General features: G+C 54.3%; 13 protein-coding genes across 13 annotated transcripts; 6 read left to right on the top strand and 7 right to left on the bottom strand.

The window, feature by feature from the left end:
* Nucleotides 1–38: 38 nt before the first annotated feature.
* Nucleotides 39–638, top strand: BAUCODRAFT_107144 (uncharacterized protein; the record flags this gene model as incomplete). The annotated part of the gene is made up of 2 exons (XM_007677685.1): nt 39–297; nt 354–638. Coding segments are annotated over 2 exons (543 nt in total), but the record flags the coding sequence as incomplete, so codon positions are not given.
* Nucleotides 639–1,094: 456 nt separating this feature from the next.
* On the bottom strand, nt 1,095–2,180 carry BAUCODRAFT_88477 (uncharacterized protein). The gene is made up of 4 exons (XM_007677333.1): nt 2,100–2,180; nt 1,838–2,045; nt 1,399–1,784; nt 1,095–1,336 (listed from the first exon to the last, which is right to left on the bottom strand). The coding sequence occupies exons 1-4, from the start codon at nt 2,140–2,142 to the stop codon at nt 1,272–1,274; spliced, it is 702 nt and encodes a 233-aa protein (XP_007675523.1). The 5' UTR covers nt 2,143–2,180; the 3' UTR covers nt 1,095–1,271.
* Nucleotides 2,181–2,501: 321 nt separating this feature from the next.
* Nucleotides 2,502–3,136, top strand: BAUCODRAFT_67731 (uncharacterized protein; the record flags this gene model as incomplete). Its single annotated transcript, XM_007677191.1, has 3 exons — nt 2,502–2,549; nt 2,597–2,905; nt 2,957–3,136. The coding sequence occupies 3 exons, from the start codon at nt 2,502–2,504 to the stop codon at nt 3,134–3,136; spliced, it is 537 nt and encodes a 178-aa protein (XP_007675381.1).
* Nucleotides 3,137–3,697: 561 nt separating this feature from the next.
* BAUCODRAFT_41108 (uncharacterized protein) lies at nt 3,698–4,405 on the bottom strand (the record flags this gene model as incomplete). The annotated part of the gene is made up of 1 exon (XM_007677141.1): nt 3,698–4,405. A coding segment is annotated over one exon (708 nt), but the record flags the coding sequence as incomplete, so codon positions are not given.
* A 244-nt stretch (nt 4,406–4,649) lies between these two features.
* On the top strand, nt 4,650–5,726 carry BAUCODRAFT_456004 (uncharacterized protein). The gene is made up of 2 exons (XM_007677684.1): nt 4,650–5,222; nt 5,277–5,726. Exons 1-2 carry the CDS (start codon nt 4,767–4,769, stop codon nt 5,397–5,399), a joined length of 579 nt encoding a protein of 192 aa, XP_007675874.1. The 5' UTR covers nt 4,650–4,766; the 3' UTR covers nt 5,400–5,726.
* A 465-nt stretch (nt 5,727–6,191) lies between these two features.
* Nucleotides 6,192–6,623, bottom strand: BAUCODRAFT_147612 (uncharacterized protein; the record flags this gene model as incomplete). Its single annotated transcript, XM_007677683.1, has 2 exons — nt 6,192–6,263; nt 6,339–6,623. The coding sequence occupies 2 exons, from the start codon at nt 6,621–6,623 to the stop codon at nt 6,192–6,194; spliced, it is 357 nt and encodes a 118-aa protein (XP_007675873.1).
* A 211-nt stretch (nt 6,624–6,834) lies between these two features.
* BAUCODRAFT_456145 (uncharacterized protein) lies at nt 6,835–7,953 on the bottom strand. Its single transcript, XM_007677682.1, has one exon. The coding sequence runs from the start codon at nt 7,528–7,530 to the stop codon at nt 7,024–7,026; it is 507 nt and encodes a 168-aa protein (XP_007675872.1). The 5' UTR covers nt 7,531–7,953; the 3' UTR covers nt 6,835–7,023.
* Nucleotides 7,954–8,812: 859 nt separating this feature from the next.
* Nucleotides 8,813–9,605, bottom strand: BAUCODRAFT_68802 (uncharacterized protein; the record flags this gene model as incomplete). Its single annotated transcript, XM_007677271.1, has 2 exons — nt 8,813–9,212; nt 9,361–9,605. The coding sequence occupies 2 exons, from the start codon at nt 9,603–9,605 to the stop codon at nt 8,813–8,815; spliced, it is 645 nt and encodes a 214-aa protein (XP_007675461.1).
* Nucleotides 9,606–10,334: 729 nt separating this feature from the next.
* BAUCODRAFT_68516 (uncharacterized protein) lies at nt 10,335–13,526 on the top strand (the record flags this gene model as incomplete). Its single annotated transcript, XM_007677253.1, has 4 exons — nt 10,335–11,637; nt 11,926–12,091; nt 12,204–12,249; nt 12,546–13,526. The coding sequence occupies 4 exons, from the start codon at nt 10,335–10,337 to the stop codon at nt 13,524–13,526; spliced, it is 2,496 nt and encodes an 831-aa protein (XP_007675443.1).
* A 475-nt stretch (nt 13,527–14,001) lies between these two features.
* BAUCODRAFT_33261 (uncharacterized protein) lies at nt 14,002–17,993 on the top strand. The gene is made up of 7 exons (XM_007677094.1): nt 14,002–14,222; nt 14,281–14,365; nt 14,421–14,594; nt 14,648–14,836; nt 14,890–14,907; nt 14,962–17,194; nt 17,248–17,993. Coding segments are annotated over exons 1-7 (3,048 nt in total). The 5' UTR covers nt 14,002–14,220; the 3' UTR covers nt 17,595–17,993.
* Nucleotides 17,994–18,821: 828 nt separating this feature from the next.
* On the top strand, nt 18,822–20,625 carry BAUCODRAFT_121980 (uncharacterized protein; the record flags this gene model as incomplete). The annotated part of the gene is made up of 2 exons (XM_007677681.1): nt 18,822–18,885; nt 18,947–20,625. The coding sequence occupies 2 exons, from the start codon at nt 18,822–18,824 to the stop codon at nt 20,623–20,625; spliced, it is 1,743 nt and encodes a 580-aa protein (XP_007675871.1).
* A 22-nt stretch (nt 20,626–20,647) lies between these two features.
* BAUCODRAFT_455722 (uncharacterized protein) lies at nt 20,648–21,453 on the bottom strand. Its single transcript, XM_007677680.1, has 2 exons — nt 21,035–21,453; nt 20,648–20,974 (listed from the first exon to the last, which is right to left on the bottom strand). Exons 1-2 carry the CDS (start codon nt 21,282–21,284, stop codon nt 20,670–20,672), a joined length of 555 nt encoding a protein of 184 aa, XP_007675870.1. The 5' UTR covers nt 21,285–21,453; the 3' UTR covers nt 20,648–20,669.
* A 169-nt stretch (nt 21,454–21,622) lies between these two features.
* Nucleotides 21,623–23,365, bottom strand: BAUCODRAFT_147606 (uncharacterized protein; the record flags this gene model as incomplete). Its single annotated transcript, XM_007677679.1, has 3 exons — nt 21,623–21,885; nt 21,957–22,019; nt 22,078–23,365. 3 exons carry the CDS (start codon nt 23,363–23,365, stop codon nt 21,623–21,625), a joined length of 1,614 nt encoding a protein of 537 aa, XP_007675869.1.
* Between the last annotated feature and the right edge of the window lie 83 nt (nt 23,366–23,448).

Genomic DNA, 23,448 nt, shown 5'->3' with positions numbered 1-23,448 from the left:
CCATCCTTTGCATCCGAAAATATCGTAGCTACGCAGCTATGTCACGCCACGATGCCGTGATGGTGGCGTATCAGAAAGGTTATGATAAAGCAAAGGCTTTCTATGAGAACGATCAGCTTGATGAAGCAGTAGAAGAGGCGGAAAGCATGCTTGCCAATGACAGTATGCCACGGTATTTCCGCATCAAGTGCTACTTGCTTGTTGCTGCGTGCCTGGAAGATCGGATTGAGGCGGACGACCTTATCGAGAGGGCGGAGTCGCAGTGGGTCATGGCTCGTAGTTTCGTCCCTCAGACAGGTGGGTCCGGCCTCCTTCGACGCCGTCATCGTTACCGAGCTGACTGTTCATGATAGGGAGGGATACGGACATCGAAGACGCCCTTGCAGAGCTGCGCGGCGATATCGATTCTGTTAAGCAGCATTTCAAGGAGGAGCGCGCGGCCGCGTGGGCGCAGGAAAAGCGAGAGATAGAACTGGAGATCGAACGCGAGGAGATGGGGGTGGAAGTAGGAAGCGAGGAAGGGGAGGCGATTCAGGAAGAGGAGGCGATTAAGGAAGAGGAGGCGATTGAGGAAGAGGAGGCGATTAAGGAAGAGAGTGGCACGGCGGATGTGGAGATGAAAGGTGAGGAAGGCGTTCCGGAGGTGGTGGTCGTCGAGGCCTCTGATCAGATGCAAGTCGACCAGCAGAAGGCGCAGGGCAGTATGGACACCGGTGCAGAGCCGCTCTTTCATCACCGTCACAGGCCTGGAAGCGTACGCCTGAAGAAGCAGGCTTCTCGTGCTGTAAGTGCTCGCCCTACCTCCCAAGCCAATGCGTCTGCTGACTCATGGTATAGTCTATTAGGCCAGCCAGCGGTTCGTCGCCGGCCGCAGTGCAGCCGGTCCGCAATTTGGTAATCGTGCCGGTCATCAACAAGGTGCCGGCACCGTCTGCGGACAAGTGAAATGCATGGTATGAGACATTGCGGATATGTGCAGCAAACTGCCATAACGCGATGAGGTCAGGAGAGCCAAGGCGGGGAAGCTCGAGTCATGGCTGATTGAACGGTTTTCCGGAACATGCCGCTTATCACGTGACCGACTTCCTCCAAATGGGAGCCAGTTGTGCACATGAACAGCAAAGGGTGAGGCAACGAGAGGACAAGTTGGTAAGGCATGTTACGCATACTGAGATATGTATACCGAGTGCAGGTTTGCCCTGCCTGATGCTCCCAGCGCCGAAAACTCGCCAAAACTCCGATTTCGACTATGCACATCATTCCTCCACCTCCTACTTACGGTACCACATTCGCGAGATCTTCGTATGTCTCATTTTCTTCTGGAGCTGAAATATTCCTTGGTTCCATCCGTCAGGGTGTTGTCAATGTAAAGATATATATAAACCATCGAAGACTTACCGAACATCAGCGCCTCGGCCGTGGGCGGGCATCCCGGCACGTAGATGTCCACGGGCACAATCCGATCACAGCCTCTCGTAACCGAGTAGCTGTAATGATAGTAGCCGCCGCCGTTGGCGCAACTGCCCATACTGATGACCCATCTTGGATCGGGCATCTGGTCGTAGACTTGCCGTAACGCCGGGGCCATCTTGTTCGTAAGGGTTCCGGCAACGATCATGACGTCTGACTGGCGTGGCGAGGCACGGAAGATAATACCCATGCGATCTTGGTCGTACCGGGGTGTCGAGAGATGCATCATTTCGATAGCGCAACAGGCGAGACCGAAAGTCATCGGCCATAAGGAACCTTGACGAGCCCAGTTTGCGACGGCATCAACGGTAGAACTATGCATGTATACATCAGCATATATCGACGTAGATGCAGGGCTTGCTCATACAGTGCATATTGTAGGGCACCTTTCGTCCCTTCTTGACTCGGTAAAGGCACCTGATCGGGCATCTTGCTCTTCATGGGCGGTGGTGGAGGAGGATTGTTTCGAATGAGGCCGGGCTTTTGCATGGCTGGTTGGGCATCTTTAGAGGATGTTGATGATATGAAGGCTGCGTTGGCGGCGCGGAAGGGTTGGAGGGCGGTGATGGGCTTGGCTATATTGGTTGTCAGTCTCCCTGATCAAAGTTCCGCGTATGGGTGGCGCATACCGCGCAGCGCCAGCGCTGTAGCCTGTCGTGTAGTCGAAAACATGGTAACAGTTGCAGGGTGTTTAGATTTGTCGCACAAAGTAGAAAGTAGGGAGAGCGGAGCGAGAGTGAGTGCTTGTAGGGACAAGCTGGTGGTGGCAATGGGCTTCAATGACGGAAAGTAAGTCTCGGAGAACTCGGGTTTCTGATTGGCTGCTCGGCGCAGCGAAGCAGTCTTCAACCACGACTCTAGCCGTCTAAGAGGTAACTACTTCTGTACATTCACTGACACTTTGGTAAACCTCTCGTAGATCTGCTTACGGTTGTTCATTGACACTTCGATGGCTTCGTAGCATCGAAGCAGCATGTCACGGTCTGAGACGTGTCGATGATCCAATAAGCATCGAGTCACTCCTACTGACCATGTCTCGAAGCCCATCCGTTGCCTGTATAGGCGTGATCGGAAGAAATGTCCGTTGTACCTGCATTGGATTGTTAATTTTCACTGACTGTTGCAGAACAACCCGCTCCATATCGCGCTCTTTCCGGCTACTGGACAAGGTCATGAGCAACATCGCGACAAGCTTGAGTACTCCTTTATGCTCAACTCGTGCCTTGACATCTTCGAAGCCCGGATGCCTTCGAAGACCGTGGGCCATGACTTTGGCTTGCTTCACGCGTTGGATGAACGTATTGCCATGTACGGCTGGCTTACCAATACCGGCGTCAAGCTTGTCATCGTCGTGGATATGGAAGGTCGCACTGCTCCTACGCCCGAGGCTGGCAAGACTGCTATCTTAGGGTTGCGGAACAGCGATCTTGCTCCGGTAAGATGTGTGACGTGTTGCGACCGAACGCTGCTGACACTACGTAAATAGGCATTCCAGGCGCTACAAACAGCCTATATTCGCCTTCTGCGCAACCCCTTCTACGTACCGGACGAGCACGACCCCAAACTGCATAAGGGACGTGGCTCGCTTCAGATCACCAGCCCTCGCTTTATCAATGAAGTCGACCGCATCGGCAAGGCTTGGCTACCCGGCATGACAGCTATTTGAACGTCCACGGTTTGTGTTAATGTTGCTGCAATTGCCCGGCAGCAGCGTCGCAAACCGTGCTTTGTTTGCCACCTCCATCACCAAGCACTTCAAGCAACTGCCGCAAGCTCGGTGGGCTACCGTTCAGTGCTCGTTAGACCACCGTCAACGCCACGGAGGATGGGTTTTAGCATAAGACACCAGCCTCTAGGCCACGGTCTAAATCCGTCCAACCGCGTTCTGAACTCAGTGTCTTGTATGCACTGATGGGTGGCAGAGCAACCGCCGGGTTTAGAAGTTGTTCGCTGAATGACAGCTTTGAGCTGCTGGCGCGCTCCGTGAAACTACTGCAAAGACCGGACGTTCGATCGCAAGCTGCGCAGTCCTCAAGAAGGTCTGCAACTTCCGTAGGGTCTCCTGCCGCTTTCGGCTTCCAGAAGAGGAAGCTGCGGTGCAATAGCCGTGCGTGACGGTTCATGATTACTGCCTGCAGGAACCCAAATTGCAGACCAGTAAGACTCATGAAGTCCATGAGACAGATAAACCTCAGCCCTCATCGTCAGAGCTCTCGCGGTTCGGGCCCCTTTTTCTTTTCTTGCCATCTGATTTCGTCAACATCGGTTCGGTGATCTCGGCGGTCTGCCGTTTCCGCTGGAAGATGTAGCTCCTTGCATCACGGTCCTCACCCTTCCAGCTGCCTCCGCCTTCGATATTTCCAAGCGTTCGAGCATGACTGTAGCCAGGATAAGCGTCTGCCACGAACTTAAAGCTTCGCTGCACTTCGAGCCCGGAATGCCTTGCAAGATCCTTGATGTTCCAAAGCGTGTACGGCTCGCCTTCAAACAATGTCACGACGATAGTCCCATTGTCGTCCAACAACGGCATGGCGGAGGTGAAAAATTTGACGAGCAGCTCCTGGTTAGAGCGAACTTGCCTATTCACGTCGGTGCTTTTCCCGCCAACATGAGGGAAATTGAACAGGATGCGATCGTAACTTCCATCCGCAGCACGTAGAGCTTGATTCAGCTTCGTAGCATCTATGCAGTCGACTACCGTCATTTGGGCGTCTTCGAGGAAGCTTACGTTTTCCTCCGCCCGCGGCTTGTACTTGTCAAACAACTCGGCTCTCGAATCATAACATGTAGCAATTACAGCGTGGCATTGGTGATGCTCAACTAGTGACCTGGCAAAGGAGAAGTCACCCTCGCCGACGAGCAGAATGCGGTCTTGGTAATGAAACGGAATCGTTGGCTTGACCTCGTTTGCTGTTACGTTCTTGACTTTGGCCTTCTTGACACTAGGCTTCTGGACTTTGGCCTTCTTCGCTAGCGGTATGTTTGTGCCCTGCTGCCTTCTCAGCCATTTCTCGCTGCCCACCTTGCCTCCACCGGGCTTATTCTTCTTCGTTCTTGCCATTGCTCCCCGTACATAGGCTCTCCCGCAGATCTTCAGTGACAATAGACGAACGCTAGCGGACAGTCAAGAACCTGACACCAGCTAGGGTCCCATTACAATGTAGATAAGCTTGTCTAAAGTCATGAAGTTAGAGAAGAAGCGGCATGTCAGCGCACCTCCGACTAGCTCGAAGCCGTACCTTCCGCTTTGAGCGGCTTCGTCGCTTTTGCAGCATCAACATTGACAGCTGGACAAAATGCTATTACGACAACGGTTACGCTTCCCTCGGCGAGGTCAGCCTACCATTCAGCATGCTCCTCTCCGTCGCAACCTGGTCGCCGCGCCGCGACCAGGCGAAGGCCCGCTCATGGAACGCCGCCCCGATCGCGCCCTCCCTCCCATCTCCGGCTCCTACCGGTGGCTGACGACACTACCCATCTTCGCCATCATCATGGTTGGCTCGACACTCGCCATTTTCAACTACCAAAAGCTGAACAGCTCGGTCGTCAGCAGTACGCTGTATGCGCTGCGCACCAACCCGCGAGCGCGAGAGATACTTGGCGATGAGGTCTACTTCAACAGCAAGGTGCCGATTATTTGGGGTGAGCTCAATCAACTACATGGCCGGATAGACATCAACTTCTGGGTGAAGGGTACAAAGGGGAAGGGGCTGATGCGGTTTAAGAGTGAGAGAAAGACCAGGATGGGCTATGTAAGTGCATACTGAGGCCTCAAGCGCGGAGGCTACTGAACTGATACGCTGTAGTTCGATACATTGGAGTGGAGTCTTGAGCCAGAGGGCGGCGACAAGGTCTCTCTGTTGCAAGCAGAGGGCGGAGACCCTTTCGTGCAGTCAACCGCGGACAAGATCGCCGTTACGGCAGGGTAGAACTTGAACACCGTAACGCAGTTTACCGAACAAGAATCGATCGAAAAGGGATGTTTCAGAAGATTACCGTCGCCTGTCACACATTCTTGGAGTAACGCGAAGGTTGACGTGTGCGCCCAAGGATACAGGCACCGCCGGTCTGCCACGCTTAGGCGGCGCAGTAGGAGCGAGCTTCGAGAACGCCGGGCAGCGTTGTCGAGATCGGCCAGAGTAGCGAGGGGACCGGTCGATGACTCCAAACCATACTCGGCGCGGGCGACGGGAAGGAGCTTCGCGCAGGAGCTTCGCACGCTGTGAAGGCTGGGATGGGAGTGCGCGTTGCGCTTCAGTAGCTACATGGGAATAGCCAAGGCGGAGGAGCAATGAAAAACGCAGCGCCACTGCATCAGATAGACTCGACAGACGTGCATCATGTTGCTACCACGCCCTTTCTCTTCCCACCTTCGCGCAGCCTGTCAATGGCGGCAGCAATGCCATGCACATTTGGTGGGTTACACACAAACGCAGCGGAAACGTGACAAATGAGCGGACGAGCATAAGATAGTCTCGCATTTCAACAGTGTAACTGCATGCATGCGCCCCAAGAAAATGTCAAGGCTCCCAAGCCTAACCAAGACTCCTCGCTAAGTACGCAATCAAGCAGTCGCAGCTGTTCACGCCAACGCCATGCATAGACCGCAGTAGATGACATTAGATGAAACCGTCTCCCCACCAAAATAATCGTTAGCAGACTCGCTACCGCTCTCGCTCTGATGCTCGCCAATCCTGCTATGTGCTCGGTGCACAGTAACTTCAGTCCTTCCTGGATGGAAGCGGCGGCAGCGGCTTGCCCTCATCCTCATCATCCGGGAAGACCGGCTTGTTCTTCCAGTCGGGCACACGCCACGTTCAACATTTACCCAAGGATCGTGCTTCGCGACGAGCGAGTGTAGCGCACACAGCGGCGTCCGCCTTGGCATCGGAAGGTGGCTCGAGCATGAGCAAGCCGTCGTACAGTTGCTTGAAGCGCTTATGGGCTGGGCCGCCATCCTCCTTAGTATCGATACTGCTGGTGACGCTTGGGGTGGCGCAGCTGGTATCACTGGTAGTGATGCTGCTGGTGGCACTCGTGATGCTTGCATGGCTGATGCTGCCGGCGTCGCTAGCGGTCGTGTTATTTGTCTCATTATCGGAGAGGGATGGGAATCGATGCTTCGGGTTAGCACGCTGCATGTCCGTGCCCATAGCTGTGAGGGTCTCGAGGACTGCCTGAGCGCTCTCGCAGAGGCTGGCCTAGGTCTCGGAGATGTTCGAGGTATTTGCTGCCATGATGCTGAGTGAGCAGGTGTTTGTAAGTCGAGATTAATGCGTTGCAGCTGGCGTTTATGCAAATGCGCTAGGTAACGGAGGGCTGATAGCATTTGCAGTGATGATGATCTTCGCGAAGAATGCCAATGCGTTGCTGGAGATTGTGTGAGGAAGAGTCAACATGAGTCTCCACCAGCATGTCCATGGTGGCCGGTAGACTGCGAAGTCGTAGCATCGTGAAGTAAAGGTGAGTTTAAAACGTAAGTCACCAACAGCCCGCATAGGACGTTTCCCACACAACCCCGTGCTTCATCTTTCGTAAAAGTACGCGAAGCAACTAGCAGACCAAATCAGCCTCTAACGACTGACTGCCGGTGCCTTCCAACGAAGAACTGCTGAATTGTCTGAGCTTCCGCTCATAGTTCGCCGCCTGTCTCTGCGCAACCTCCACAGCACTCAAGGCCATGTCAACCTCGTCATTGTGAAAGACTGCAAAGTTCCTCCAGTCACGACATCCTTTGCAGGCCTTCATCGAGTCGACAATGTTGCTGTACGTCTTCGGCTGACTGAGTCGCAGACAGCTCCCTCTGCCCGACTCGGCCGGTACCGGCATCATCATAGCATCAATTTTGGGATCGCACACTCCGCTGCACGGAGGCAGCTTCGATATGCTTTCATTGGAGCAAGTGCTGGACCGAGAGTCTGAGCTACCATGTCGTCGAATGAGGCGGCTGCTTTTAGTCAACGACTTAGCGACAGGGGTCGGTCTAGGCCGCGGACGAGGTGCCTCGAGATCGTGCTCGTTTGTGCTTCGCGCAGAACGGAAGCAATTGATGCCCACCATTGTTGCGGGAGTTGTTGGGAAGAATGTGATGATGTTGTCCAGCAACCTCGCTAGGTCTTCCCTTTTCACAGCCGGTGTGATAATGTTCGAATGTAGTTGTTGCTGCGCTCAATGCTCAGCCTTGGGGCCTCTTCGCGCCTTGACGGCACCGTGCGTCTACGCCCTGTTCACTATATGCTGGCCAACAGTTTGTGTGTTGCAGGCGCTCGACCACACATAGCTTTTGTTTGATCGTCCATTTTTGAAGTAGAGTTAATGCATGGGAGAGACGGTGCAGTGAGTAAGTGAGCGAAGACAGAGCAGAGAAAGATGGGCTAAGCAGCACAACATATCGGAGGGTTGAGGCGAGGAAGGGTTCGAGTGATTGCATGGGTGTGGGGCAGACCTTGGCCGTTGCAACCAAGCGCGCTTACCCTGTGCCGATTTATCCAGCTTTGTGCGTGTCGGCAATAATACGCCGAGGCGAAAGCCCGACAAAGAGCTGCGAGCCCGGCGCTAAAAGTAGATACGTACTCCTTCGATGGACCTGGCGATCGCTTCTGTCTGCTGGGCTTTGTCGCAGACTCCCGCGCTTTGTCCAGGAAGGTTTGCACGGCACTTGGCGGGGCACATCCTAACCGTTTGACACTGTTATTGACATCACGTTCCGGATAATATCAATCGAGAGATGCTTAACTTCCCATGATTGTGCGGGAGGCTTGAGCAAGTCTCCGTGACCAACTGTTGGATCGCTTGACGAGGGTCAGGAATTGAGACTAATGGTTTTGGCGACTTGAGCTCCACGCATAACCCTTCGATGCCGCGCATTAGGTTACGCCATTATGCCTGTAGCACGTGTGGGATGTTGCAGCTCCATCCACCGGGGTGGCAGCAGAAGTCTTGGGACGGAATCGACATGCTGTAAACCTGCGGAATGTTGCCCCAAGGGGTACACGGGATCCCACTAATAAGAAGGACGGACTTACGAATCTTCGAGCTGATACCGGCTTTGACGGACCTGTGGAGACTGCGCTGCGGCGACTGTGCGCGGGCACCTGTTCATTTCCACCTCGATGCCACGCTGGCGGGCAGACTGCTTTCTCGTGGAACCCCTTGAAAGCAGTTATAGTTGCCCGCGCTGCTTGCGCTTCAGTACCGGCCACGCCACGACAGTACGCGGAGGCCATAGAACCCAATCCGCTGTATAATCTTGTTGCTGTCACCGAGCATCTTTCCGCGTGATCCTGCATCTGACCGATTGTGTCAGCTGCCATAACGCACAGCTGAGCAGGAAGGTGACGCTTTACAGAAATATACTCTCCCGTAAGTAATTGTCGCGGTCCGGGTCATCTGTCACTTCCTCAACATGAAGGATCTTCCTGACCGCCTTCATGAACGACATGTCAGCTCTTCGCCTCTTTTTGAAGCAGAAGTAGCAGACACTGTTCGGTCCAATCAAGTCTTGCAGAGTTTGCCGTAACAATGGGAACGCCGGTTCGAAGTATACACAGTCGGCAGCGAGTATAACGTCCGGATGCAGTGGAACGCGGTGCGGCCGAGAAGAACCCCAGTCATAGACCGTGGCTTCAGCCCTCCCTTCTAGCCTGTTGAGGGCGATGTTCCGTTGCATAAGCGGAAGCATCGGCGCCTGATCCGTGATGTGGACGACATGGCTTGGTCTGCAACCCAATGCTATAGCAAGCCTACAACATGTTAGCAGACCTGATTTGGATAGTAGAGAGCTCGTTTGTTACCCGACCAGGCCTCCGCCTGCACCAAGCTCCACGCTGCGTCCGAATCAGCTGGTTTCGGGAGCGGCCTGCTTCGATAGCGTGGAGGCTTCCTACAAACATCGTACAATCCTTTAGATCACCCCGCCTCCTGCGTAGGAGGTACGTGGCAAGTACGCGACCAGCAGGCCATGCTTGCCCGCCATTGCCACTGGCTAAGTCTTCATGCAGCTTTAGACCGCCGTCGAGTAGACCGTCGAAATCGAACTCATTCGTTGTGGCTTGTTTGTGTTGCGGTGACTGCACAAGATCCTCGCTTACAGTGAAGGCATCGAGCCCACCTTCATGGCTGTCATGGTCTGACATTGTGGTTGGCACACTGATCAGCAAGATATGGGAAGTGTCTGCGGTAGGTTGGATGAGTTCTTTGTCTGGCCTTATTACGCCCCGCAAAAAGCGTGCACTGGCCTCAAGCCGGAGGCAGCGTTTCAGTGCTCACACAGTGGCATTGCACTTCCTGTCGCTCCTCATCCCGTTGTGTCTACGGTCGATCTGCCAAAATGCAGAGCACATCGAATTGCATCAATGGACCTCGTGCGCTATTGATGGACTCGACAACGATAAGCCTAGAGATCTGGCAACCTTGGAGACGATGCCGAGGTGTGCATTTCTAAGCTTCACTGAGACAGCAGCGCGATGGCACCGTCGCTACCATAATGAATAATTTGGTGGACTCAGTCAACGCTGGAGCAGGATGTGTCATGGATGTCATCCATCCTGTTGCAGCTGCTGCGTCGCTGGGATGCGCTTCGGTCCGGCAACATTAGACAGTAAGGTTGCGGCAAAGTCAGTGCAGATGGTAGGTGGCAAGGCAGGGAGGTGTAGAAACACAAGATTCGTGAGTTCAGTATCTCTATCCCTTCCTTGCGTTGTCCGAGTCGGTGACATTCTTTCCGGCCATCTCTCCTGCAAGGGTTTTCGGACCACTTTGCGTGTGGACGCGCCAAATGGCGGAAGTGAGCATGCGACACCTATATTTTCCTTATTACCAGCGCGGATGAGTACAGGCTGGCCAGAGGGCGAAGAGGTGGAAAGATGGCGTGGAGGCGAAAGGTGGCGGTGTTATACGTTTCCATTACCATTGCGAAGACTGCCATCGCCGTTCCCACCATCGCTTTTCCGTTCAACTCGCAGGTTCCACTTGTTGCCAGGGTCAACGAGCCGTATCGCTTCGAATTCTCCGAATCGACATTCGCTCCTAATCCAGAGAACTATACCTACAGCATTTCGGAGCAAGCTGCATGGCTAAGCATGGACAGCACGACGCGGACGCTTTCCGGAACACCAAAAGAGAGCGACGCCGGCGCGAGTATCTTCACCTTGAGCGCTACCGATGGCACTGGGGCTGCCCACATGCAGTGTACACTCATCGTATCTACTGATCCAGCACCGCTACTTGAAGGCGACATCAGCGAACAGCTTGCTGCGACTGTGAATCTATCAAGCAGTGAACCGCCGATTGTGACCCTCCTGCCGTCTAGCAGATTTCACTTCGCCTTCAGGCAGGACTCCTTCATTGACATGGTGCAGCGTAGACTGTATTACTACGCGACACTGACGGATCACACGCCGCTTCCGTCATGGCTGCTTTTTGATGACTCGAATCTTACCTTCTCTGGCACAGCACCTATGCTCAGCGCCTTTCCTCAGGCGTGGAGTGTCAGCTTGGTGGCATCGGACGTTATTGGTTTCGCAGGAGCGACTGCGACGTTCGCACTCGCAATAAATACGGAGCAACTAAGCTTCGAACCACCGGAGCAGAACCTGAGTATCTCAAGTGGACAGCAGCTTGACTTCATCTTGTTACAGAACCAGCTCTTCCGTAATGGCGCTCCTGTTCGGACGAGCAATCTGTCGAAGGCCGAAGCTTCCCCCGTCCCAGCCTGGCTGAGCTTTGACCCTGCGACGTTTGGTTTGAGTGGGCATGTGCCAGCCAACGCAAGCAATACGACTGTATCTGTCACTGCGACAGACGAGCTGGGCGATACAGCGACCGCAGTCGTGAACCTCGTAAGCGGTGATGCTTCGCTCTTTGCTGGCACAATTGGCACGCTCACCGCATACGCCGGACAAGCTTTCGACTACCATTTCCCAAGCACGCTTTTCAGCCAGTCAGACGTGGAGTTCTCTGTCATTTTTCCACCGAGTGCCACCTGGCTGCATTACAACGCTACGTCTCGGGAGCTACAAGGTGATGCGCCCTCGCAGCCCAGTCCAACTTCTGTCTCGGCGTGCATCGTAGCGACAGCCCCCAACTCACGTACTCAACAGACGCAAGACTTCGGGATAAACGTGCTTGCAACCGCGGGTGCGACCGCAACGGTCTCGCCGACATCCAGTCTGCTGCCTGCTTCGGCATCTTCCACAGAGGCTTCGCCGTCATCGGCTCGATCGTCTCCGGCACCATCACCAACACGTAGACATCTGTCAAATGGGGTTACTACTGCTGTTATCATAATATGTGTTTTGGCTGTACCTCTTGTGGCCGGTCTGGTGCTTCTGTGCATACGCACCGTACGACGGAGGCGCAGCGAGCGGTACGGGCGTCGTTCCACAAGCCCGACGAAACGGCCCATTATCTCTAGGCCAATACCGCACCCTATAGAGACACCAGCAGTCATCGTAGCGAGAGTTGTCAATGGAGATGTAGAAAAGCACGCACAAGCGGAAGCATCAGAGCAGATGACACGAAGTGCCGATGCGCCACCCCAAATAGCACTTGATCTCCCATCGAGGACCAACAGCAAGCGCTCAAGGTGGCTAAAGAGGTTCTCCCGATTCAGCCACGCATCGTCCATCGGTGTGGGCGAAGACGCAATAAGAGCAGACACGAACATTCCGGAATGGGGCGCGGACTCTACGGTCCTGCACACGCCCCATGACAGCTTCTCGATTCCCGCAGAGATGGCGAGAGTCTCTAGGCGTATGTCACAAACGTTGCCCACCAAGCGTGCTATTCAACGTTTGAACGACCGGAGACAGACGCGTGAAAGCGTAGGATTGGGTATCGACACCGGCCTCGATGCAGAACTACCACGACACAGCTCGAGGATTCGCCGTGAGCATAGGCGAAGGATGAGCAGTGTGGGTATATCGGCGGCGATGGAGCAGAGCAGCCAAGCTTCGATAAGCACAAGGAGAACGAGCGTGCTGTCCACCAAGCCCTCCGACTTCCCTAGGCCGCCAACAAGGTCAGGCTACTCACAATCTCGCTCTCTTGCCGCGCTCTCTGTTACAGAAGCGAAGAATAGAAAGAGCATACGCCTCGTTGGACAAAGTGACAGCATTGCAGACAACCGCTCTGTTGCGGAAAAGCGCCAATCCTTCATACGCAACAGAGCCAGCACAAGCATCGAGAGTCCACTTTTTGCGCATGGAACACGAGCTTGTTCGAACCCACGTGAAAAGGGGAATGCTTCGACCGCGGCGTCGGCGGCGGGTAGCGTACGACGTGCGCGACGTGGACGCAGCACGCTCAAGTCATATTCAGAGTCGTCATCTTTGGAACCGCAAACAGAGAGGGAGTCGCGGCAACTCAGTACGCGGGTGAGGTCTGCATTCGCCCCAAACTTTCCACGAGCCATTACACAGTCAACGATGGAGGCAGACGAGCAGGAAGACTCGAGCTCGGGCTTTGAGACGGTCACAACGTCAACAACAAGTGGCGACGACTGGAGGGCCCAATTGGCTCTCCCTAGACATCAGCGAAGCTGGGTGGTACCCGGAGAAGCGTCGCCAACACCTCCTCCTGCACCGGCTAGTTCACGGCAGCGGTCAAGTACGCGACGAACTACGCCATCCACTGGGCATGAAGTTCTGCGGAACGTGCACCGCCAGCCTGAACAGAGAGTTAGTGACCTCGGGCTCACTGCAAAACCTGAGTCGGACCACAGCACAGGGAAAGCGCCTACTACATTGAAAGCACGACCTAACCGCTTAAGCGAGCCTGCGGGCTTGCTGAGCAACGACAGCGTCATACGCACGAAGATCGAACGACCCAAGCTGGTCCAGACGAATTCCAAACGGCCGGTCAGCGTTGAGCAAGCGAGAAGACTCAGCAGTTTTCAAGCTGTCAACCAAGAGCCAGACGCCCAAGCAGGCGGCGAGATGTGGGAGGACATCCAACCAGAGACGCAGATGGAAGGCAGCGGTCTCGTGCTATCAGCTCCGCCAGGAGGTGTTGGTGGTACCCAAAGGTCAGACAGAAGCGGGCCTGCGTTCCTCTGAGACATACCTTGAGACAGAGGTCGTGTTTTCAGATCACGGCTCCTGTAGTTACATACTAGTCACTGCGCTAAAATCTACCACAGATGTTTGCGGTACCCTCAGTCACGGCTGTCTGCAGCATATTTATCTGACATGGTACACGCATGCTGGAGATGAAGAGCTCCGGCTTCCCTATTTTGCAAATGGGGCAATTAGCCGGTGTTTGCTCGTGCAGTAGCTTCCGCTGCAGGTTCGCAAGTCATCCCACGTTCATGCAGGCCCTTAGGTCATTCGCCTAATAAGCTATGGGACACCTTCGAGTCGAGACAGTCGCCGCGTGATGTCGGGCATATCGGCCGCGGAAGGATGGGAGATTGCACGCTGCATGTGGGCTTGGTTGCCCCACTGTCACATGACTGTCAACCTTGCCATAATCGATAAGCCTGCAAGTTTAGCATACTCTAGAGTCACGCATAGTTGAGCATGTGAATTCAATCTGAGATACACCCATAATCAAGCAGTCGGTGCTTTTCAGAGTGTGGTCTGGCGCCCGCATTAACACTGCTCCATCATGCGGTTACCGGTCACCACTATGCGCCTTTCCGGCCATTCGTCCTCGAGCTTCTGGTAGAGCCTCGACCGCGTCCGCCTAGTTCACTGCTAGAGTAGAGACAAGGGATCGTTGGTGAAACTTCCCTGGTCCGAGACTTCAACCATGTACGCTCCAGATTCGAGAAGCGATGAGGAAGGGACACTAACACGGACTCGCTAATAGGAAGTTTGGCAAGCACATTCAGAAGAGGCAGCTTGACATCCCCGAGTATGCGGCTAGCTTCGTGGACTACAAGGCTCTCAAGAAGGTATCCGAGTGAATGGGGTTGTGAACGATGGCAAATTGGCTCACGCAAGCAATAGCTCATTAAGAAGCTGAGTGCGACACCAATCCTACCGGCTCATCAAGTTTCCGCAGAGGGCGAGATACTACAAGATCCGCAAGCATCTCTACAAGCCAATAAGGCAACCTTCTTCTTCCGCTTGGAAAGAGAGCTTGAGAAAGTCAACACCTTCTACCTGCAGAAGGAGGCCGAGGTGTGTCCAAATGTCTGAATGCTGCGCCCATAACCTAGCCTGACCAGTACAAGTTGAAACTTCGCCTCCGGACGCTCCTCGACAAGAAAAGAGCTCTCCAGTCGCGCGCTACGCCAGCGTCGAAACTCTCGTCTAGCTATGTATCGCTCGATGAAGGCTTCCGTCTCTTCAGTAATGACCTCGACAAGCTGCAACAGTTTGTTGAGGTCAACCAGACGGCTTTCTCAAAGATCCTGAAGAAGGTCCGGTTCTTTCCCGCCGTCAAGGTGCTGCTTCCGCGCTGACTCTGCGACAGTGGGACAAAACATCAAAGGTGCAGAAGTTTCGACTTCCTAAACTGCAAACTGGTGCTGACACCTAGCCGCAGTCACGTACGAAGGAGCTCTACTTGTCGCGTGCTGTGGATGTTCAGCCGTGCTTCAATCGGGATATCATCAGCGACTTGTCCGACCAAGCGACGACCGGCTTGTTGGAATTGCAAGCATGGGCGGAGGGTGAGAAGATTGCTTTTACACCGGCAGTTGATCTAGAAAACAGGGTAGCGCAAGTTGGCCAAGATGAAGAGGTTGAGACGCAGGTCGTGCAAGCCGTCAACGCTGGCAACGTCGGCCTTGTCAAGGAGTGGGCTGCGCGTATGTTGAGCAGCGAGGATGCAAAAGAGCGCATCAGTCGCGTATTCCTCAACACTGTCGGTACGGCAACCCCGGACGCGCAGCGCATCCTCTACGAGACCAACGCTATCGCCTTCGATTTTGCGGACGAGATCAACGAGCGGAGTTGCATGCACGAGGCAGCAGTCAGCGACAAGGTTGATGTACTCAAGGCTGCCCTAGCGGCGGGTGCTAATATACGTGCACCGGATGTGTATGGCCGTATACCATTGCATTATGCCTGCATGCACGGCCATGTGGAGATGATTCGTATCCTCGTCGAATCCGCACCGGATACCGTGGACGTGAAAGACCTTGACAATTTCACGCCGCTGATACACGGCATCGTGCACGCGCGAACGGCAAGTGTACAGGCGATGCTTCAGCTCGGCGCCCTTGTCAATCCCACGAGCACTGCGGACCATGTACCGCTGTGCTTAGCGTGCCAGTATGGCACGGTCGCAATCGTGGAGCAAATGTTACATTACAAGCCGCAGATACTACCGGATGCCGAAGGTCTTTTCCCGCAGCATCTCGTGGCTCGGTTCGGCGGCGACAGCTCCATTTTGGTCATGCTGAAGGCATACGGTGTGGACATGGACCAGGCCGACAAACTATACTCATGGACACCGCTGTTCCACGCGGCTAGTGAAGGTCATCTACACTGCTTGCAACAACTGCTTGCGTTCCATGTTGCCGCGAACGCACTGGACGAGAAGGGGCTCTCCGCCATGTATTATGCGGCATGGGAAGGCCATTTGGACTGCATGCAACTGCTTGCACAAGAGGGGGCCACCTCGGATGTGCCGATGCGTGAGAAGATGGAGTTGCAGATGACTGCCTCGATCGCAGAGCCGCCATCCCTATCAGCTGGTACGCCCGCATTCTCACATCCGGACGCCGAGAACATCCCGACCCTCAGTTTACCACCACCCATTATTCCCCTACGCCGATACGGCCACAACTTCCTGGATACCACGAAGACCTTCATACTCCTCTCCTTCGATGAACTTGGCGGTGATGCAATAGAGTTCTACGGTGACAGCAAGTACCCGGCCGCTCGTCTCACGATCTCCTCGAAATCGTCAGACCTCATACCGCGCAATGTGCCCCTCCCGGTGCAGGATGACTTCAAGAACATCTCGTTCCAGATCGAGAACTTGGATACCTTCAGCATCGACTTTGACATATTCCCAACGTTCGGCACCAAAGTCATCGCGCGTGCTGCGGCAAGTAGTCGTGTCTTCACCGGCAAAGCTAGCAGCTCCGGGAAATGGCATCTCGAACTCTTCGATCCGCGCCTTCGGGCTATTGGACGGATCAGCTTCCGCTTCCAAGTTGTGACGCCTTTCCACGGTATGGCGCTGGAAATTACGCACTTTGCGACGTACTGGAAGGCTACGAGTCAGTTCGAGAACCATCCAAGCAACCTGATAACCGGCAGCAGCTTGTCTGGCGATTTCATGCGCCTGTTTATACAGGTCACCAGAGATGGCGTGCCAGTCTTGTACAATGACTGGGCGCTGCCGAGCAGTCGGAACGATCTCATCAGTCGACTTTCGTATGACGAATTCGCCAAAGCCGGTATCCACGCTGGACAAGGGAAAGCCGTGCTCCAGGGTCTTCAAGGCCAAGGATCCGACCACGAGGACCTTTCAAGCCTTCAGAGACTGGTTGCGCGTTCATACATCTCACTTGCCGACGCACTGGCGCTGTTACCTGCGAACATGCGTGTGGAGATCCACGTATGCTACCCATGCAAGGCGGAGGAGGAAGCGCTACAGCTTGGGCCGACGGAGAACATCAACACCGTGGCCGATGCTGTCCTTAAAGTGGTCTTCGAGCACGCACGACAACTTAGACAAGCGAAGGATAGCCCGTTGCGGAGTTTTGTGTTCTCGAGCTACAATGCGGATGTGTGCACGGCATTGAACTGGAAACAACCCAACTGTGAGTATTCCATTTTGGTACGCTTTGCGGGGAGATACTGACTAGATGTTTAGATCCTGTATTGCTCTGCAACGAGCTTGGTGTGGCACCGACAACAAACGGCCAGCGGCGCATTAACCCGAACATGGTGACCTCCTGCGGACGTACCGCGCTCTCGATCAAGGAAGCGGTCCGCATCGCGCAGTCGAACAACTTCATGGGTCTCATCTGTACCTCGCGATTACTCGAGCTTGTGCCTGCGCTTGTCTCATCGGTCAAGGAAGCCGGTCTTGTACTCATATCGGACTACAGCCACGACTTCATGCTGACGCGACCGAGTGTCTTAAACTTGGCCCAGGGCGTAGATGGTCTACTGATGGACAATGCTGTGCTGAGGTTTAAGGAGGCTATTGATCAGTAAGGGACGGCTTCTACTGGTGAATCCACAAAGCGAGGTGTTCGGCGTTAGATGGACATAACGATTTCGGGGGATAAATGCGATGTTTGATGAGCTATACAAGCATGAGCGGTCGGCTGTGAATTGTATTCATGGGAGGCCATCGCGAGACTCGCAGATCTAGAATGGGCGGCAGTTCGTTCTACTTGACTTGCTGCAGGCAAGATGCCGCTTAGGCATTAGGCTCCCTTATAATCATACTTTGCCTTATGCAGCTCCTCTAAATCAACGGGCGCAAGCTGCTGCCGCGCGAACATTGACAAGCCGAAGATCGCTGCCGGGAGCGCTTGTCTCCAAGCCACGTCAGTCGCACCTTTGCTCCAGCTCAAGGCGGCTGCAAAGAACATTACCGTAGCCAACGTCCCATTCAGCAAAACCAGATACTGCTCTATTGGCCCCTTGACGGCCTCGATACGGTACATTGGCGTCTTGCCTTTCCGGTCGGGTGCGTGTAATGGCATGTAATAGAGGATGTACGCTGTACAGGCCAAGCTGCTCACGCTCAACAGAGCCAGGAGACGCTGCTGAGCGCTGTCACTGCCGAAGAACAGATAGCCGGCGTGAATCAAGCTTCCGACAACCGGCACAAAGGTGAAGGCTTTCCGATAGGCATCATTCTTCCGAGCGTCTTCTGCTTGAAGGTCGGCGATCACGCGTTCCTGGTGTTCTTCATCAAGCTCGTCTGGCTCATCGTTATCGTCGAATGGGTACTTGAACGCAGTGCGCAGCCTTGCGGTCGCCATCTGCTGTCCTCGTGCGCTGGGGAGACCGTAGTGGAACGAAAATGCTATGTTGCCGTGGGTAGCTCGCGCGCATCGTCGCCACATGCAGCGCCACCCCTGATCTGCGTGACTGCCATGGCGTGTGGCGCGATCGGATCGTCAACCTAATCTCACCTGGGCGATAGCCGAGGCGCGCCAGTGATCTGCTAATCCAGGATCGGAAGTGAATACATCATTAACTCTCCGCACGATGACCGTTGCGAATCTCCAACTTGGGCGCGTGAGCAGACGATGATGCTTTGATGGGGTTGGACGAGGCTCGAGCTGTTAACCACTCCTTCACCATCGCTCGCTCTTTGCACGTTCGCCTGAGTGGACGTCGTACTGCTCATTCGTTCTGCACGTACGGGCAATGACCGACGGCACCAAACCATTACTTTCATCGAACGGATCTCAAGCGCGTTTCAACATGGCGAAAGGCGTGGAGAACCAAAAGCGCAAGAGAGTGCTGGTGGTTGGCGCCGGGGCCGCAGGTAGGCAGATCCTCCTTGCTACCATGACGAGGAAAGCCACTCAGACCTGACCACCTATTAGGCATGTCTTGCGCCCATCACCTTGCCAATCACCCAGACAAATTCGATGTGACTGTCGTGGATGCTGTGAATCACTGCGGTGGCCAAGCTTACAGTATTCCTCTTGATAAAGAGAAGACAGGAGCATCATGGCTCAATCAAGGCGTGCAAGGTGGTTCATACATCTTTCACCACACAATGACCATGTTCGCCCGCAACGGTTACTTCGCGGACCCCGTCAAGTTACAGGTCTCCTTCGGCAAGGGTGACCAATTCTGGACGAACGTATTTCCTACGAAGATGCTGGAGAAGCATGCCGGTGAGGTCAGGCGCTTCTATTACATGATCAAGGTTGCGCGCTGGTTCGAGCTGATCTTCGCCCTCATGCCGATCAAGTACCTGGTCTGGCTATGGAGGTTCAGCTCGGAGTTTGCGAACATCGTTGCGTTGCCAATGGTGGCTTTGTTCTTGGGCACTGGCAACTATGCGCCTGAGGTGCCTTCGATTATGCTGGAGAGGCTGGTAACGAGTCCGACGTATGGCATGTGGTACCCACCCGACAAGGCAAGCGTGGCGTCGAATCTGCCTCCCATGGTAGTCTTTCCGAACTTCAGCGACTTCTACGAGACATGGCGCAAGAACCTCGTCAAACGTGGCGTCAAGGTACGCCTCTCAACGGAAGTCACACGCATCACAAAGCGAGGCAAGTCTGGAGTGCAGGTTAAGATCATTTCGCGAACCCCAGTCAAGGACAACCACAATCCAGATTCTGCCTGGGTCCCAAACACCGTCGAGGGGTCGAACGCGGATGCCGACGCGGTTGAAACGACCGAGGAGTACGACGAGATTGTTCTCTGTACACTCACCGACACGGCAAAACGTCTGCTGAAGCCGACAATCACGACAGTCGAGAGCAAGGTGTTGGGATCTGCAAAGTTTGCCAACGACATTACTGTCACCCATCAAGACATTGACTACATGAAGCGACACTACGAAAACTTCTACTCAGACGAGTTTGCCGTGAAGAAGCTCAACGGCGTCGACCAGACTGCTCGTTGCGACTTCGCAAAAGAGCAATTTAAAGCCATGTACCTTATCCGAATGTACCCGCAGGACTTGACGAAGCTGGAGATGTGTTTCGACTGCACTAACTATCAGTCGCAATTCCCGCCCAGCGTACCATTCGAAAAGCACGTGTTCCAGACCATCTTCCTCAACAAGGACCGAGATGGCCACTTGTGGACCATCGACGAGATCGACGAGAGCAAGATCATCCGAAAAGACTGGTGGCATCAGCTCTGCCATAGCTGGACACACTATCTTTTTGTCGTTCCGTGGATGTGGCTGCTGCAGGGCAAGCGCCACACTCGCTATGCAGCTGCCTGGACCATGATCAACGCCCATGAAGTAGCATGCATCTCTGGAATTACTGCGGCTGTCGACCTAGGCGCCGACTATCCTGATGATCTTGAGCGAGATTACTTTGCATTCCTAGCGTTCAGACTGTACTACTTACTGTCGTACGGACGGTGGTACCGTAGGAGGGCTACTAAGTACTCGAAAGAAGGCGAAGGGAAGAACTGGGCGTGCGGGAATAAGTGGGGTAGTGTTTACAACGGCCCCGGAGTCAATGCTACCGAAGAGCGCAAGATCTGGAGGCAAGAAGTGGAGGCCGGAAGGAGCACGGAAAACATGATGTAACCGCGCCCTCAACACGACAGCTGGACCGAGAAGCTACGGAAGAGCTATAGCACCTCATACGCATCGTAGATTACCTGACTCCCGACTCTGCCCGAGCTTGCAATAAACACACCGCTGTTCACCCAGCTGTACCTGGGATCACCAGTCTCCATCATAAGATGCAGGCGCATCTTGAACTGGTCGGGCTTGATCGACGTATCTTCGCCAAGCTTCTCCAGGACGGAACGAGGACCTGTGCGTGTGCCAGTAGTCTGGAGATAGATGTTCGCGCCGTCATGGGTCTGGAGGTTGTACCGGGTGTTAAGGTGTGCAGTCTGCTGGTCACCATGGTCGCGCACGATCTCCCAGTCTGCCGAGCATATCGTCAGTTAACGCAAATGGCAAAGCAAGGAGCTCGTGCGTCACATACCGCCGCCTCCTGGAAGAATGACGCCTTTCAACTTCGGCCCTTCGAAACGACCACCTTTGAAAATGACAGTGCTGCGGTCACCATAGGGTCCTTCGCCAATATGGCGGAACGACTCCATGTCGCATTCTAGATGGAATAGGAACTCAAGGGCAGGGAGGGGCAGCGTATATTCTGGCTTGGTCCATTCTGTGCCTTTCAGAGATGTGATGCTTGGTGGAGCCTGAACTTGGCCGGGTTTGATGGACGACATTGTGTAGAGAGTTGAAGACGGGTCAATTTGTTATCCTCAAATCCTGCAACATCTACTTCCATCATTTGAGCCCTCTATATACAGCCATTACCGCATGTTGGGCATACACCCAATCTTGCATTGCGCAGTGACTTCCAGGTGACGTAGCTCTCCGACTCGGCCCGATCGGAAACCTTATACTCTTGTTAACCTTCGGTTCTTTCAGTATACGGTACTTGATCGCGGTATCCTGTATGATGGCCAGAGATACTGCCGTGAGCTGGGAGCGAGGGTATGATAGCCGCAATAGTGCCATGTGCGGTCCGAAACCCCCTAGAATCAGCGGTGCCTGGCCCGCCTCACTGCTCCAAACTCAGGCCAATACTGCTCAGGTAGATACACCTCGCTTGTTGATCAGAAGGCACCGTCTCCATCGTAGTGTTGTTCGTCTGGAACATCAGACGTTGGTATCTGTTACCAGTCGTCCAAGCTTCCCAAGTCGGCGTGCCGGCCAGGCGGTACGTATTGGGGTTGTATGACCTGATGAAGCTCGTCCAATATCCCTGCACCACTGCCACGATCGGAAAGTTATTACCACCAGCTTTGTACGAGTCTGGTGCACCTAAGGCATTGAAAGTGGCCATCAGCACAGTCTATGATAGCAAGTAGCGTCACAATCAGAGGTTTACTCACCGCCGTTTGTATTGGTGGGACCCCAGATCGCATTGGTTTCGATCGTATGCGAAACACCGTTGCCTGCGTTGAGAGCATCAGTAGTCTTCATCCCACAAAACGCATGCCCAGTGTCTCTCACCTGAAGCATTGGCCGGCTGATCAATGACGTTCCAGCGATAGTTCCAGTTCTGGTTCAACGACATGTTTGCGTACACTCCGCTGATGAAGATGCCAGGACAGATGTACCGCATCTCGCCGTAGACGTCGCTTGTTTGTCTCCAATACCGCCCGGAGTCTGGGAACGTTGGCGTGCCGTTGACCGGGTACAGCGTGTTCAGCATGCGTAACTGCGCTAGAGTGATGGCCGGAAATTGAGCTTGTATGAATTCGTTGCTCTGGCTGATATTCGCCGTGCTCTTCGGAGCAAAGATAGTTCCTTCATTGGTGTCATCGCCTGCGATGGCAGGTACGTGGACGAACGCTCCTTTGGCGTAGGCGTTGTAGGTGTAGTCTGTGATGAAGTCGTAGTCGAGAGTAGGGCCATACATGTAGAGAGGGGCGATCTGAGCCCCTGGGAACGGTGTATTGTAGTTCTGCTGTTGCAACGCAGTGGCGTTCAGAGCCCGCAAGCATGCTAAGGTGTCATTTGAGGATGTACAGCCCGTCCGAATCACAAGGTTGTTATACATGAATTGGCTTTCGTTGACGGTTCGTAAAGCGGAGAAGGACTGCGACTCAGCCGCTGTAGCATGAAAGAGCCCGTCGTTTCTGCCTCCATACGCCGTTACCTGGAGATTGACAGACTGAGCACCGGCGCTGTCGCCACCCAAGACCACATGGCCAGGGTCACCACCGAACTGGGCGATATACTGTTGAATCCAGTGTAGAGCGAGTCGTTGATCCTTAAGCCCGTTGTTAACGCTGCCGCCAGCAAGTATCTCCTGCCCAGCAAGGAAGCCGTAAGGACCGACACGGTAGTTGAAGTTGACAACGACAATGTTCTTCCCTGCAGCCGTGATGAGGCCGGAGCCGTTATAATTCGCGTTGCTGTTAGTGTTGAAGCCACCGCCCTGGACGAAGAAGAATACAGGAAGTTTGGAGGACTGGGTTGCATTGCTTGGAGCATAGACATCCAGGAACAGGCAGTCTTCACTCATCGTCTTCGTTGGTGGCCCAGAAGCGGTACCCAAGCATGTCGGCCCGTGAGCGACTGCACTCTGCGTGCCGCTTGCCGCTGGCGGTGGTTGCGGTGCGCTGAAACGTAGGTTACCGACTGGTGGAGCAGCATAGCGCACACCTAGCCATTGGGTAATGCCATTGCTTAGAGCGGCGCCCTTGTAGCTCGTGTAGTTGAGATGAACTGTAGGGTCAACCGCGACGGTGAGGTCACACAGAAGAATTACGGCAAGAAGAAATCGACGTAGCATGTTGTCCACCTGCATTGTACGGGAGCTGACGAAGAAGGGAGACAGTGCTTACCTTGTGTGGATCACTCTTCATCTTATAGATT

This window comes from Baudoinia panamericana (assembly GCF_000338955.1).
Source record: "Baudoinia panamericana UAMH 10762 unplaced genomic scaffold BAUCOscaffold_5, whole genome shotgun sequence".
NCBI classification, from domain to species: domain Eukaryota; kingdom Fungi; phylum Ascomycota; class Dothideomycetes; order Mycosphaerellales; family Teratosphaeriaceae; genus Baudoinia; species Baudoinia panamericana.
This window is presented reverse-complemented; position numbering and strand designations above follow the sequence as displayed.

What these genes read in the sequence shown, in the direction of transcription:
- BAUCODRAFT_88477 (XM_007677333.1), bottom strand. Translation starts at nt 2,142, where the DNA reads ATGTTTTCGACTACACGACAGGCTACAGCGCTGGCGCTGCGCG. An exon ending in TACAGCGCTGGCGCTGCGCG is followed by an intron (nt 2,046 to 2,099) that starts GTATGCGCCACC and finishes CAACCAATATAG; the next exon opens with CCAAGCCCATCACCGCCCTC. An exon ending in GGTGCCCTACAATATGCACT is followed by an intron (nt 1,785 to 1,837) that starts GTATGAGCAAGC and finishes ATACATGCATAG; the next exon opens with TTCTACCGTTGATGCCGTCG.
- BAUCODRAFT_456004 (XM_007677684.1), top strand. Translation starts at nt 4,767, where the DNA reads ATGCTATTACGACAACGGTTACGCTTCCCTCGGCGAGGTCAGCCTACC. An exon ending in GAAAGACCAGGATGGGCTAT is followed by an intron (nt 5,223 to 5,276) that starts GTAAGTGCATAC and finishes GATACGCTGTAG; the next exon opens with TTCGATACATTGGAGTGGAG.
- BAUCODRAFT_456145 (XM_007677682.1), bottom strand. Translation starts at nt 7,530, where the DNA reads ATGGTGGGCATCAATTGCTTCCGTTCTGCGCGAAGCACAAACGAGCAC.
- BAUCODRAFT_33261 (XM_007677094.1), top strand. An exon ending in ACTACAAGGCTCTCAAGAAG is followed by an intron (nt 14,366 to 14,420) that starts GTATCCGAGTGA and finishes CGCAAGCAATAG; the next exon opens with CTCATTAAGAAGCTGAGTGC. An exon ending in GAACTGGAAACAACCCAACT is followed by an intron (nt 17,195 to 17,247) that starts GTGAGTATTCCA and finishes CTAGATGTTTAG; the next exon opens with ATCCTGTATTGCTCTGCAAC.
- BAUCODRAFT_455722 (XM_007677680.1), bottom strand. Translation starts at nt 21,284, where the DNA reads ATGTCGTCCATCAAACCCGGCCAAGTTCAGGCTCCACCAAGCATCACA. An exon ending in CATTCTTCCAGGAGGCGGCG is followed by an intron (nt 20,975 to 21,034) that starts GTATGTGACGCA and finishes TATGCTCGGCAG; the next exon opens with ACTGGGAGATCGTGCGCGAC.